The following is a 14,293-nucleotide window of genomic DNA, read 5'->3' on the forward strand; positions in this document are numbered from 1 at the left end:
CTTTCTGCAGAAAAGCACTGGAGACTGTCTTCCCCCTTCTATAAACAACAAAAATGGCACATTTTTTTTCCCCAGATTTTAGAAAAAAATGATTAGGAATCTAACACAGGCATTGCAATTCTTACACTAGAAGATGGAGGACTGGGGGGGTCTGACCCTTTAACAAAGAAATCCTTTTCCACGTGGGTTTATTACAAGAATATAACAGCACCTTCCCTCTGCAATGGTCCATCCCAGGGGCTGTGCCCACTGGGGACATTTTGCATGGGACAGAGGAGGCTTTCAGCGCTGCGGCCCCACTCTGCCCCACATCTTGCTTCGGGATGCCCTAATCCTCCACACCATGCTCACCGTGACCTTTAGGCCATGCAAAAGTTGTTTGTTCTCCTGCAGGCCCACAGTCATCCTCCTTAGATCACAATTTCTCATGAAAGCCCTTACAAAGGAGGAAATTTAAATTGCAAGCCAACTTTCTCAAATATCAGGAAAAAAAAAATCAAAGTCGGGAGCATCTCTTCTTGTTGCTGGATGAAGACTCTGGAAATGGGGTTGGCTTTGCAGGCAAGCCCTGCTGCTTTTTCAGATCCGTGTTTACAGCCCCACATGCCTGCGGGGTTGCTGGCACCGGGCATTCGAGCAGCTCCCGGCGTCCCTGCTCCCTTTAGGAAATCCATTCACAGCGGGCGTTTCGGCTTTCATCTCGCAGGGAGGCGAGAACAAAACCCAACCGTGCTCATTTGTGTGCACGACAGCAGCTAATACGGTAAAATAAATGGCACTAACATGCCATATAATTCCCTCTTTATAGACTGTAATTATACAGTGTGGTATTAACTCAACCCTACTTATTTGCTGCACTCCAGCTCCAATACAAAAGGGAAGGATTTGGGAGCTGTGCTTGGAAAAGAAGAAACATCCCCACCGCCCCATCCCAGCCTGGGACGGAGGCAAAGCATTTAGTTGCGAGGTCACCCTCAATTTTGAGGAATTTAGAGCTTCATCCCTTTGAGAATTTCATATTCTTGGCCCCAGGCGTAGCAGGGGACAGCTGGTGCATGCACGTGGTCCTTCCTGCACCCAGCACCCTGCATTTTAAACTCCGGGTTCAGGCACTGCCAAAAGGACGCTCGGTGCTTCGAAAACGTGCTGCTATAGACAGGTTTTTACATATTAATCTATCTACATATCAAAAAAAAATAATAAAAAAAAATCAGCATGTTTATGTCACAGGAGAAAACCCAGCAAGCCTCAATCACGGCACGAAGGAATATGGAGAGTTCACCTTTTGGAGAGGAAAGGAGAAAAGTTTTCTTACCCGCTCTTCCCAGCGCACTCGATGTTTTCCAAACCACGACATCCCCGCTGTGGAAAGCAGAAATGCCTCGGGAACAGTCCCAAACCGCTTCCCAAGGGGAAACCCCGCCAGGTTTTCCACAACCATCTCATTCATCAAGCACTCAACAGGCCTGGCACTGCCATTGCTGCCTAGCACACCGCCTTGCGAACCTCGTCATTTACGGGAGCAGAGAAAACTCGGAGCAACGAAGAAAACTGCTTCTAGCAACCCAGCCGGTGTTTAAGAGACGCTTACACAGGGGCTGCTTTCTTTTCCCCTTTCTGTGAAGTCAGACAAGCACAGCACTATCTGCAGCGAGGTGTGTGACACGCACCTCTAAAAACAGAATTAGTTTTGGGCAAGGGTCAGTTGGTGCCCAGATAACACCTACAGGTGTCACCCTGCCCCTCCTGGCTGATTATCACGCACTGCGTGCTTCCCCTGTAGGGTAAACACAAACCAACAGGCTACAGGCAAAAATCTCCCTCCTCGCTTCCCCTGCACGACAGAGGAAGTTTGCTGATGCAGGTGCCGGCTGCTGCTGAAACTGGGTTCTCCTGACCCTGCTTTGCCAAGCTTTTGCTCAATATCCTTTCAAAAACACCTTTTCCCATTAGAACAGTTCGCCTGTTTTCTAATGCCCGTATTCCAGTATCCTGACCACCACGGAGAACAGAAAATCTTCATCGAGCTGCTGGCGTGGTTCAGCATTGCTGAATAGGTTCTCCTGTAAGAATTATTGGGCAGCCGAACCCACTCCAAGCGACGCTTGTTTCTACAGAGCGCTCCGAAGAGGTTTACGGAGATACAAAAATTAAATACAAAGCCGCAGAATAAATGGCGCTTCCACGCGGCGTATTGTGTAAATCCAGTTTAAATTATTTCCTTTATTAAATATCCTTTCCACTTAAAAATGGATTAGCTGCTCTCACTAGAGGCTCCAGCGGAAAAGCCATCCCATCCCTATAGCAACAAGTGACAGGAACGCCACGCTCGCTCCCACAACAGCTCCTCGGCCTCGTGTTATCCAGAACCGCTATCGCGGCACTTCTGATAAATTACCGATTAATTCCGATAATTTCAATAAATTCCGATTAATTACCTTCATCAGCACGGAGCGGTGCTGCGGATTTGTGTCATGCTGGGGGCCACGCACATGGCCCCGTCCCGTGTTGAATGCGCCGATAGCACACGTTGTTTTCCAGCAAGGAAGGAAAGATGACTTACAGGTGGGTTGGTGGGGGATGCCTGCCCCAAAATCTCCTCCAGGAGCACGCAGAGCTCTTAACCTACATTTTAGACCAGTGTTTGGAAGAACAAGAGTAATTGAAACAGCACGTGTGCCCTCAACCAATTGTTTGAACACCCTGCTGCCATTACAGGGAGGATTAACTTAAAAAGGGCAGATTTAGCTGAATTTCTGGGGTTTGCAGGAGACTGGAGCAGCGTGGTTCAGCTGGTCCCCACCCCGCAGCCTCCTTTCCCCGGGGCTGAACAGGATATGTTACCTTCCTGCTGCTGTCTTCCCGCAGGAGATGCCCTCCAGCACCACCCACCTCGGTATTTCTGGAAAAACAGCTTCGCAGGGCGAGGAAAGGCTTCAGCCTCCGCTCCCGACACGGGGCTGCAGCGGGGACAAACGATACAGGCTGAGCTTGGTTTTTATGCAGCTCCGGGTGCTGCTCGTTGCTCGGCAGCCGCTTGCACAGGACCTAGCTGAGCGCTCCATCGCGCGAACACCACAGCCGAAATCGCTCCCGTCTCTTGGCTGGGGTGAGCTTTGGCACCGTTACAGCCGGTGACAATTAGCGCCGTTAAGGCAGCGGTTAAACGCAGCCGTGGCTTTTGCTCCAGGTGGGAAGACGCTTCGGTAACCGGAGCAGGCACCGAGAGCTGCTCCGCTTCTGCTCCGTGGGGAGGAAGGTGGCGATGAAACCCGTGGGGAAGCGACCGCAGAAACGTGTGCCAGAATCCCAGTGGTGCCTCCCCTGGCAAGGAGCTGCCCTGAAACACAGCCCCGAGGCGCGGGGCGAGCAGGCACACCAACACCCCGAGGCTGCGATGAGCCACGGGTGAGCAGTCCCCTTCCTCTGCACGGATTTTAATTCCCCAGCCTCCGGATGGGCTTTTGAACGCCTCCCGCCCCTCCAGCACGCTTGTCCCACTGCCAAGCCTCACTCTGCAGGTGGCTGCAGACCCGAGCGCCAACATCACCCCAGCAGCCCACCTCCGGACACCACATGCGCAAGCCAGGGCAGATGAAACCTGCAAGGAGCCCCTGCCCGTTACCTTCATCACTGTCGTAAGGGCACAAGAGCCCAAATTCATTCAGTGCTAGCTCCAGAAGGGCCGGATGCCCTCGGCGCAGGTAGCCAATTTCAACAATAAACCCATTTTTCTTCGATGTTAATCACAGCTTTTCAGCTCACTGTGCACGAAGAGCTGGGACAGAAAATTTTTCTCAATTTTTGTTTTCTGTTAAATCGACCCCTGGGAGACATCGTCACTGCCTGGCAAAGCGCAGGAGCTGTCCAGAGGTATGGGGTGTGCACAGAGCACGTTTTGGCCACCACACCACTGATGTCTCGGGGTTTCAGCCCTGGCACTCGCATTAAGCACAACTTCGAAGTTTCAAGTGGGTCTTTAGCAAAAATACAGGGTCAGGCATATCACGCCCACTCACCCCACACTGGCTTGCAAATTTAAATGCCACAGGATGAGCTCCTATCTCCCCATGGGAGATAATTCACAGTTTACTGCGCTTCATTATCAAGAAGGTTTTCCTTTTTCAGCCCAAATTCTCTCATTTTTGTCTACTCCTCCAGGTTTGTGCCTAACCTGTCCACAGCTCCCCATGAGGAGCAGCATGGTAAGAGGACTCCTCATTAACAGTGACAGGCAGGGAAATCAAAAAAGCAAAGATCCTCTGGCAAAAAAACAAAAACAAAAAAAACCCTAATCCCACAAAGATGTCAGACCAGGAACTTAATGAAAATGGGCTAATGAGGCTGGCAGGGCTGCAAGGGCACACTGCTTAAGGTGGTGGGAGCGGTGGTCCCACCTCGGTGCATCCATACCCTGCTCCCACCAACAGGGCAATCTCAAAATTTCCCTTTCAAAGCAACCTCAGGGCAAGAGACGGTGCAAAACCCCGTTGCGCTGCTGCCCAGTGTTTTAAGGCTGCTGTTACTGTGCCCAGCCCATCTGCATTCATGCCACAAACCACGCTCGCCGCTCACTCCCCTCTCTATAATTAGGAGCTAATTCAGCATCGGTAACAGCCGTCACTTTTTCATCCTGCTCATTTTGTTCCCAGAACTCATTCTCCCCCTTCCCAGGCATGCAAGGGTCCAGCTCTAATTAAAACTCGGTATTATTTATAGAAATAACCCATTCCAAGGGCCAGCCACCCAGCCAAGAGCTAAATCATGGCTCCTCCCCACTGCTCCGTGCCTGGAGCTCCACGGATGCTCAGCTTGGCTTCGTTGCAGAGGGCACCAAAACCTGACACCAAACGTCACAGTTTTGGGGTGAGCAGCTCTGGCAGCAGCTTTTTGCCAGCGTTTTGCTTGCAGAGCTGCTTCTCATCGCTGCCTGGGCAGAATCATTTCAGCCCTACTCCCAGGACCTGCTGCTTACTGCAAGCACCCGAGCTCAGCACCTTCAGCCTGCACTCACCTGTGTTCGGATGCACGGAGGTTTTCCGGCAGATCCTGCTCCTCAGAGAAGTGCTGACCCCGCTGTGTGGTTTCAGGTGGGTTACCTTATTCCCCTCAGCACTTGCACCCACTTGGGATCCCTCTCGTGCCTTTTGGGGATGTCCACGGAGGCGATACGGTTTGTCGGACCTGTCCTCAACACGCACACGTTTGGTGCCGTGGGGCTGGGACGCTGCTGGGCTGGCAGAAATGCTGCCAAGTGGACTGTTGGCTGGTAGAGGTGACGTTCCATGTGGAATGCTTTTCTCAAAGCAACATCTCAAAATGCTCCTGAAGCACGGGCTGACACACCAAGCCTACGGAGACGCCCTTTGCCGCTAACACCTTCCCCTTCTGAAAGGCAGACTTAACTATTCCTATGACAGCAGCTGTTGAGAGCAGACCGGAAATGAAATAAAAATTCATCCCCCCAGACAATCCTCCATGCTCTCGCTCCGTTTTCACCCGATGCCTCACCGGTATTCATTTTGGGGCTGCGTCCCAGCCAGGATGGGGACGCCTTCCTGCAGGGACAGACCCAAGGACCCAAGCACCAAAACTCGCTCTCCCATCGGCCCCCTCCAGGCACTTCAAGTCCTGCACCCCGCAGGTACCCATCCTGAAAAGCTCGGTCAAGAAAGAGAAGAACAGCGTTGCACCAATTTTGTTTTCTAAATCAATACGATTTTTCAAATTTATTTTTTAAGAATTACTTCTAATATATCTTTCTCACAGAAGGAGGGTATAGGGAATGTTCTCATTCCATCTGTAAACACTGAAATACAGATCTGGGAAACCAGGGAAGAGACACAAAAAAAGTGCATTTTACAAAATTATCAACTAAAATATATTTTACATGTATTACGTTTCAATTTAAATTCTACCGGCTGCATTTTCAGTTTCAAAAAATATTTCCATATCTAATAGATTAAAAAAGCATGAAATATTTTCATTATGGATAAGACATTTCGATTCATTTACATGCTGTCTGCACAACAGCATAAGCAACCACGTGAATCTCAAACAATGTTCTTGGCCTGAAGCAGGTTCTAACATGAGAAGAGTCAGGATTTGTCCTCTCCGGACACGGAGCAGAGCCCCTTCCAAACCCAGGGCAAGCGCAACTTCTCTTCTGCCTGGAGAGGAGCCAGGACAAAGGTGGGAGCAGCGGGGGAGAGGGGTCAGAAGAAGGAATTTCATCGAGTTACTGTGGTTTCCAAGGCTGGGTTTCAAACCCTTCCCTGACTGTGCAGCAATGCTCAGGGTTGGCCTGGCAGGTGGGTCTTGGAGCATCCTGCGTCTGATGGCACTTGTGCTAGAGGGAGGCGGCCGCAGGCAGCTTGCCTGCTCCGGGCCGGGTGGCAGCAGTGTCCCTGCTGAGGCCAGCACATGTGTTTAGGGCTCCCCGTGTCCTCCCTGGCTGGCACCGTGCGACCACGGCCGCAGGGCACAGCTGCTCTGTTCCCCGTGTGCTGGGTGGCCACGATCCCCTCTGTCGTGATGGGCAGGAGCAGCTCTGCTTCTCCAGCACCCTCCCGCCCAGCAGCAGCAGGGAACACTTTCTCTGACACCTCCTCGCCCCCCTCCCCGTGGCATTTTCGGTCACCCGAGAGCCCCAGAAGCGCTCCCAAGTCCTATCCCAGCAGCTCACTGCTGCACGGGCAGCCCAGCTGCGTCCTTCCAAGAGACCACCAGTGCCCAAGCTAATTGTTAAGGGGAAATCTGAGCAATTACTTTGACACTAACAGTATCTTGAGGTATCAATGAGATGCTTCTCCTGTGAATTCTTGCCTATGCACCTAGGGTCAGATGTCCTAGAGCAGGGTGTTTGCCCCGTGGCAAGAACAACAGGGCTTTTCCAGCACCTTCTGCAACACTGAGCAGGAATCATCCACCAACAGCAGGGAGACGTGTGCCTTGCTGTCCCCCGTGGTGGGTGCCAGTTCTTGTCATCTCCTCTTACGTCTTCTTCTTCTAGACACGTTCCCCTCTTTGGTATGTAGAGCAAATCTCTGGAGACCTCCTGGTTAACGAGCTATTTCCACGTCATGGATTCAATGCCATGGGGTTTTCCTTCCGGGCGCGCAGCCGTCGGAGCGAGCCGATGCCGTTCCCACCAGGGCAGCAGGCAGTGCAGGTAGCGCCACTTCCACCGACAGGATGACATTAAAGCAGTTTCAGTACTTCCACCATTTAATGTGAGTTCAGAAGCCCCCCAAAAAAGCAGAAAGATGCAGATCCCTAGCTCACGTGAGCGGCTCCAGCCAGCAGGCACGTGGCCGACGCAGCGTTGCTCCTTGTCCTTTACATTAGTGCAATCTTGACATGGATTCCCAGCTTGGCGAGGCTGACTTGGCGGACTCTGTTACACCGTCCTTTGGTTTGCTTTAAGATCAATTCCGACAGCTTGCGTTGAAGATAAACTAAAGTCTATCTAGGATCTATACACATAAGGCAAGAGGCAAAAAATATTTGCGGGGCGCGGGCTGCATCTGTCAATGCAAGCCCTTCCCAGTACTCAGTTCCTTTCAGGAGCCACAAAGCCACTTTGGTGAGCTCGCTCGGATGACAGGAGGAGTTTGGAGATGAGGGGAAGCTGCAAGGCAGCGCTGAGACAGCTCTGCTGGTGGCTTCAGTGGGACACCCAGGGTTACGACAGTGACGTAAAGGGGGGCTAAGAAAAAAAAGCCAAAAACCACTCAGAGTGTGTTTGCCATTTCTCCCCCCAGGTGTCTAGCTTCACACTGAAGACATGGGGTTAAAAGACATTACAGAAAAACAATCTGGGAAGAAAGAGTAAACCCACTTCTATCGCTACAGCCCTCTGCGCCATCAGAGCAAGAGCAGTACTCAGAAGAGAGGAGAAAACGTGGTTTTCACCAACGGAGCCCACTTTGTGTGCTCCCAGCTCCAGAGCAATGCATGCCTGCTGGCAGCGTGCCTTATGGGATGCGTGATCCTTCAGGGAAGGGCACCTAGGACAGATACACGGCTCTCTGCAACGCCACACTGGGAGGTAAATCCTGCCAGCTCCCTCTCTGCCTCTGAGCTGGAGCAGATTTCCTAGCCTGGCTGCCAAGCCTCAGTCCGGGTGGTGAATCGCAGAACGACTCTTAAAAAGGTGAGGGGAAGAGAGAGATTAGGAGGGGAAAAAAAAAGGTGGGGGAGGAGGCTACCTCTTCCCCCCAATGGAGCAAAACCAATTCAAGCATGACACAACGCCACTCTGCGTCCAGGTAGCTTCAAAAGCAACTCTTGTATTTCGGAGGAGCTCTCGCTCACCAGGAATCTTCCCTCTTCCCTGTGGGACAGAGGAGACTCCTGCGCTCTGCCAAGGAACCGGTCTCAGTCCTCCCACTTCACATCAGGGCACGAAAACCACAGAACTATCACAGCTTGATTCATCCAACGCACCACAGCATCCCTCCTGCACCTTCCCACCATCCCCACCAACGATGGCTCTGGATTCAGCTTACTGGCTTTTATCCCCTACAACCCCCTCCCAATATATGCATCTCTAGATACATATATAGATATAGATTTACATATGCAAGTACCTATATCTATATACATATATTTATTTTATACGTATATATTTTCATTTATGCTTTTAACGAAGTGCTGTGCTTTCAACTGCTGCCTTCCTCCGCAGGGATCTGCTCCTGCGCGTGCTGTTCAGTCCGAGGAAAGAGCGCTGGGCGCTCTCGTCTGCAAGCAGCACGAGGTGAGTCGCCACGAGCGCACGCATGTCCCAGGCTGCCAGCCCGCCGTCGGCTCTCCGGTGCCGCTCGCCCCTCACCGTGGTCCCGCTGCAGGGCTGCACTACTGCGGGTTCTTCAGGATGCGCCCGTGTCTGAAGTCGTAGACGTGACGACAGAGGAAAACCAGCTCGGGGTCAGTGTCCTCGGGCACCTTGCGGTGCAGAGGCGTGGAGTACTCTTCTGAGGGAGGAACCATAATGGTTTTCCTGCCAGGGATCCCTTCGACTCGACGCTTTGCCAAGGCACAAAATCTGCAAAGCAATGACATTGGAAGAGTTAGTGTGGACTCCTTTCATCTCTCACTGCACAATTTTCACTGCTTGTGTCAGTCTTTCTAACCAGAAGCCACGAGTGTGGCTGCCCAAGGATAAGGAGCATGGGGAGCACGTAGGAGAATTCACCTTTGCTCAACAGGGTGACACAGCTCTTGCTTCTGATCCTGCATGGAACCATACAAAGTGACACGTTGGTTTTACTCTCTATACTGGCAGGTTCCATACAGTATGAAAGATGATTGCAATTAATCCACCTTGCCGTTACTATTTTGGCCTTGTTGTTAATTAGCCCTGGAAGAGTCTTATACATCAGCATTGCTTGGATGGACACAAAGGGGCTGGGTACGATGAGGGCAGGGTCAGACACTGCATTTCAAGCTAACTGTGCCTGTTACAGGCAAATACACAGTACCTTCTACAGCATTTTAGAGCCACCCACACCTCTCTGAATAAGTGACAAAAGGCATTCTCTCTAGAAGAAAACTTTTGTCTAGCTGAGCTGTACTCCAACATTTTGCCTAACAGCCATCCACGCAAAGTCAGGTGCTGACCCAAAACAGCAAAGAGCAAGGAGCACATACTGGCTTCAGGTCACAGAATCATTAAGGTTGGAAAAGGGCTCCAAGATCATCTCTCCAACCGTCCCCCTACCATCACCATCACCCACTAAACCAGGTCCCCATGACTAAATCCCCCATGTACATATGGGGGTGATCCTGAAGGAGTGGAGTCAAAGCTCATACAAGCTCCTCTAACAAAAAAGAACATCATTTTGTAAGCACTCGAGCCAGTTCAGCTTCACGCCAAACACTGGATACGTGCATGTTCCTTACACATGCATGTTTCAAACACCAACCATGCTACCTGCACCTAGGCTAAAGAAGCTGCCTGCAGCATGGCAAGTCACACAGCCTGGCTCCGGTCAGGGATAAACCTGCTGAGTCTTTCACACCAGGTAAGAGCAACAGGAAAGCAACAGCTTCATGCCATCAACTGCACTAGCACTTCTAGGATTCATAAACCAGAGCAAGAAAATCCCCTGTTCTAGGTGCTCCTCTGTTCCCATCCAGGATACATTAACAACCCTTTTGCAGGAGCCTGTGGTACAGACTAGATTTTGCAGTCTGCATTACTAAATCCTTTGGGTAAAACTGACCAAGGACAAAAGCCATCTCAGAGCTGATCAGAGCTAGCTCGAGCAGTCCACAACTCCTAAATCATTTAAGAGCTACTTCTCGGCTTCTGAAAACCTTTATTTCTTCGTCAGACTTCCACACAGGCAAAAGATGAATTCAGGATGCCTTCAGGGAACTTTGCTCAAAGGTAACCTTACCCACAGCAGCACAAAAAAAAACCACCTGCCAACAGCTGTTCCAGAAGAGCAGACTCTTAGAAGCAAAATGAGCTGTTTGAGTCCAAAGTCCTAGGCTGGTTTTTAGTTTTCAAAAGAAGGAACAAAATTTAGTTTAAAATGAGTTTGGAAAAGTTTGGTTTTAGAATTTCAAACAGTGTAGCCTTAGGCTAGGAGCAGGACAAAGAAGAGAGCCGCAGGACTTAAACATCCCCTCTGTGGTAAGACTCCAAAGTCAACAAGATACAGCCAGCAAAACTGAAGACATTTCAAGCACTATTTTGCGTTATGGACTTGTGTGCCCATTCAATCCCTGTTTTCATTCTGCTCTGCACATCCATACAACCAAGGATGGCAGCCTCGAATATGGATGCTCTGAAATTCTTACTGACCGAGTTTCAATTCAACCAGCACGAGTTTAACTGTAAGTGCTTTAGTCACTACTCTGAGTGATCCTGTCGCCAGAACACCCAAATCTGCGAGCACGCCTACTAGGATCCAGTAGCAACACTGACAAAAGCTGATCAGCAGGCATTTGAGCTAGCTAGGGCATCCACGTACCAGAGGGGACCAACATATAAGACGATTTCCAGCCTTGCTCAGTTTTAATTTACCACTGAATTAGGTCCATCATTATGGGTTTTCCTGCACTGTCCTCCACGGATGTCCACATGCTGTGGTATCAAGATCATACAAGTACAAACATTTGCAAGCCCCTTAAAGAATATCTTGTACACAAAACAACGAGATACGTAGCGAGTCTAGCGTGGAAGAAGCGCTCCCAGATCCCAGTACCAAACTTGTACGGAGAGTGAGTGCAATTCATCCAGCTCCACCTGGACCAAAGCTTGTAGGGCAAGGGAGGTTCTGCTGGGTCATGGCAGGAAATGGAAAGAGTGACAAGAGACAGACACAGGTCTCAGGAACAGCAGCAAGTTAAGAGCACCACCTACCTGCAGTACTCTGCAAAGGTCAGCACGTAGCACTTCTCCTCTATGCAGGCAACACTGTTTTCGTCCTGATGCCGGGATGCAAAGATCTCATTCTGCGAGAAGAGAAAGGAGGCGGTCACCCAGCTGGCCAGGAGCTGCAGGGAGACAGGGCCAGCCCCACTCCTTCACCCATCACCTCAAAGAGAAGGCTATCACAGCATGCTCATAGCAGATGCTCTTCAGAGCCAGTATTTCAAATAAGTCAGAGACTTTCCAGGTGTCTTGTGACCCTGCAAGAGGTTGCTTTTGCTCCAGCTTATCCTAAACCTGACTTTGTACAGGGTCCACAAGAAAGGAGCCTTCAGACCACAGGCAGAAAACCCAGTGAGCAATGCTTCTGCAGGCAGGAGGTTGAAGTGCTCCCCACCCACACGTTCCTCTGAGCTCCTAGGGATGAGGGATGTTCTTCATTCATTTCCCTTTCCTGTGCTGGAAACCCTTCCAGTTCATTTGTACAGCTAAGAATAGAAACAGAGTTTGAATAGCACTTTGCTGTCTTACCTAATGGCCTGTGACACACTATCAGAGTCTTTCTAATCCATTTCTATATCAAAGATAAAGCAACCCATTCCTTTGCTACCATTTCTTCATCCTAATCCAATTTAAAAGGCTGTTTTAGTGAGGGAAGTAGCAATAGCCTCTTCTCCCAGGGTAATTTAGGAAACTTGGCTCTGTAGCAGGCAGGATTGGTTAGACACGGGGCAAGCCAGACGGAGCCGTTTTAAAGAATTTCAGATGTGGTTAGATCAGCAGAGATGATCTGCGGCAATAAAGATGCTCTGCACAAGGCTGGAAGCGCTACCTGCAGGCTTTGCTTCTGCTCACAGCCCCAGGGAAGCAGGCTGGAAGCGAAGACTCAAACCAGGGTCACCATTTGGGGCCAGGCTTAATCAGAGAAACTGAAAATGCCACACCTCGCTTCTGCACGTTGAGGTTTTGGTCTACTCCTCACATCAAAATGATCTGAGTCATCTTTGGCAAGCCCATCGCAGTTACTCAGCCCACATGGCAATCTCTCATTTCAAGGCTTGTATAATTAAGCAGGTGTGCAGAAAAGTGGCTCAGTTCCTCCTAACCAGATTACTGGCTCTCTCCCTACACTAAAATGCAACTGGATGCATTCTTGCTTCATTTACAGACCAGTATGAGGTAGCATATTTTGGTTTAGAAACTCCTCTGTGCCCTGCAAGTCAGGCAGGTACAATTCCCTGGCTGTTCTCCAGTCCTGTTCTCCCACACCATTACAATTTTATTTAAATGAAAAAAGGCATCAAGGATTTTGGTGGGTTGAAAACAGCAGTAAATTCTCCCTTCCTGGTTCAAAAACAGCTTGTTCTGCCACCCGACATTAGTCCAAGCAAAGCAGAACAAGGCATGAAGTCATAGTGATTCACACATTTTTCTTCTTAGAAGTGAACTCTATTACTCTGGCACAACATCCTCAAATCAGTCCAGTTCTTGTCATAAATTTAAACAGGGGTGGATGATGCATCCGCATTTCTGCACAAAACAAACACATTTCCAGAGCTGAAGAAGCAGATTCAGGGATTTTTATGATAAAAACGCAGCACGTGACATATCTACTCAGACATCCTGCATAATCAAAACTGCAGAATTTCAGTGGGAGTTTCTGCATCAAGTTCCACGTTTCGGTGTGAATCAGAAAACCCTTTTCAGAGAGGCTCCTAATCCTGATTCAATATAAACTCACTCCTCCTTACTCCTAAGGCAGAAGTCAAAACAAGTTTTCACTTAACGCTCAGGATTTTCTCCGATTAAACGGAGAAGCATTAAAATTTACCAGAGGTAGCCACGAGAAAAACGCAGCAGCTTCTGTCACAGCCCAGAGCTTCCACACACGACAGCAGACCGGGGGAAAACCCGCGTGTAGGGCAACGCTGCTCCGCACATCTGGCAACAGCTGCGCCGCCGCCAAGAGACTGCTCCATTTTCCTCCAAATGGCAGCTCGGCCCCCCAAGTTTGAGGCCACCCAGGAATGCAGGAAGATACTCAGGCTAATCCCTTCTTCTCGCAAAAATATAGACGTGCCCCGGCCTCCAGTTTCGCGTCCGGGTGGCTCACCTGGTGCATACTGGGGTTACGGCCTCCCTGAGTGTGCTCCGGTCTGTAATACCACAGGAGGCTCATCATCAGCTCCCCTGCAAGAAGATTTATTGCAGAATGTCAAGGCTCAGTGCTGTCACAGTGTTTTCCCACTAATATCCAGCTTCCTCCCTTTCATTTCCATGGTGCTCGTGTAGAGGCAGCTGTGCCGTGATAAATATTTCATGCTGAACTAGGTGTCCTTTTGTTACAGCAAGGAGCTGCACTGAGTCAGTCACGTTGCTTCCCCATTACACCTTCACCCCCCTTCTACTTGCATTACATCGTCACAAAGAGGTGGGCTATGCACAAAAATCAAACGTTTCCCTAAAAAAAAAAAAAAAAAGTAGTTTCCATTGCAGCTTGGGGTCAGAGGAGATCCTCATCCAAAGCTTGCAGCGTGACCTCCCACATTACCACCAGCACTGCTGCTGCTGGATGGCACGACCACGACTGGCCTCACCACACACTATTACTCTTTACAAAATACATTTTTTTTTTTTTGCCCTTTTTCCTTTTAAGCAAGAGCTGCGCTTTGCAACACTTGACACGGCTTCCTATGCTCAGCCCTCAGCAGGCAGATTCAGGACACCAAAAGCACACCGCTCCCATCCCCGCCCCTACTTGGGTGCTATCAGAGCCTCTGCAGATAAGCCGTGCTCCGCACCAACTCCCAGCCCACGTGTCTGCTGGCGTTTGAGTAAACAGCAGCTCCCCAGATGTCTGCTGCAATGGAATAATAAAGGAGATCATTGCTAAGATGTGCACTTGGCTGA

General features: G+C 50.1%; 1 protein-coding gene across 2 annotated transcripts in view; it reads right to left on the minus strand.

Moving 5' to 3' along the window:
- The window catches only part of BAHD1 (bromo adjacent homology domain containing 1), a 62,219-nt gene that overhangs the window by 18,751 nt on the left and 29,175 nt on the right, over nt 1-14,293 (minus strand). The window contains exons 5-7 of one of the 2 annotated variants that reach the window (XM_083836715.1): nt 13,497-13,573; nt 11,375-11,466; nt 1,316-9,046 (exon numbers count right to left, since the gene is read on the minus strand). In XM_083836715.1, coding sequence (XP_083692841.1) covers nt 8,857-9,046; nt 11,375-11,466; nt 13,497-13,573 — 359 coding nt within the window. In that variant the 3' untranslated portion in view covers nt 1,316-8,856. The remainder of the gene's footprint in view (nt 1-1,315; nt 9,047-11,374; nt 11,467-13,496; nt 13,574-14,293) is intronic. The other variant, XM_083836714.1, reaches the window with a different exon arrangement.

Source organism: Anser anser (assembly GCF_964211835.1).
Source record: "Anser anser genome assembly, chromosome: 5".
In the NCBI taxonomy this organism is placed as follows: Eukaryota; Metazoa; Chordata; class Aves; order Anseriformes; family Anatidae; genus Anser; species Anser anser.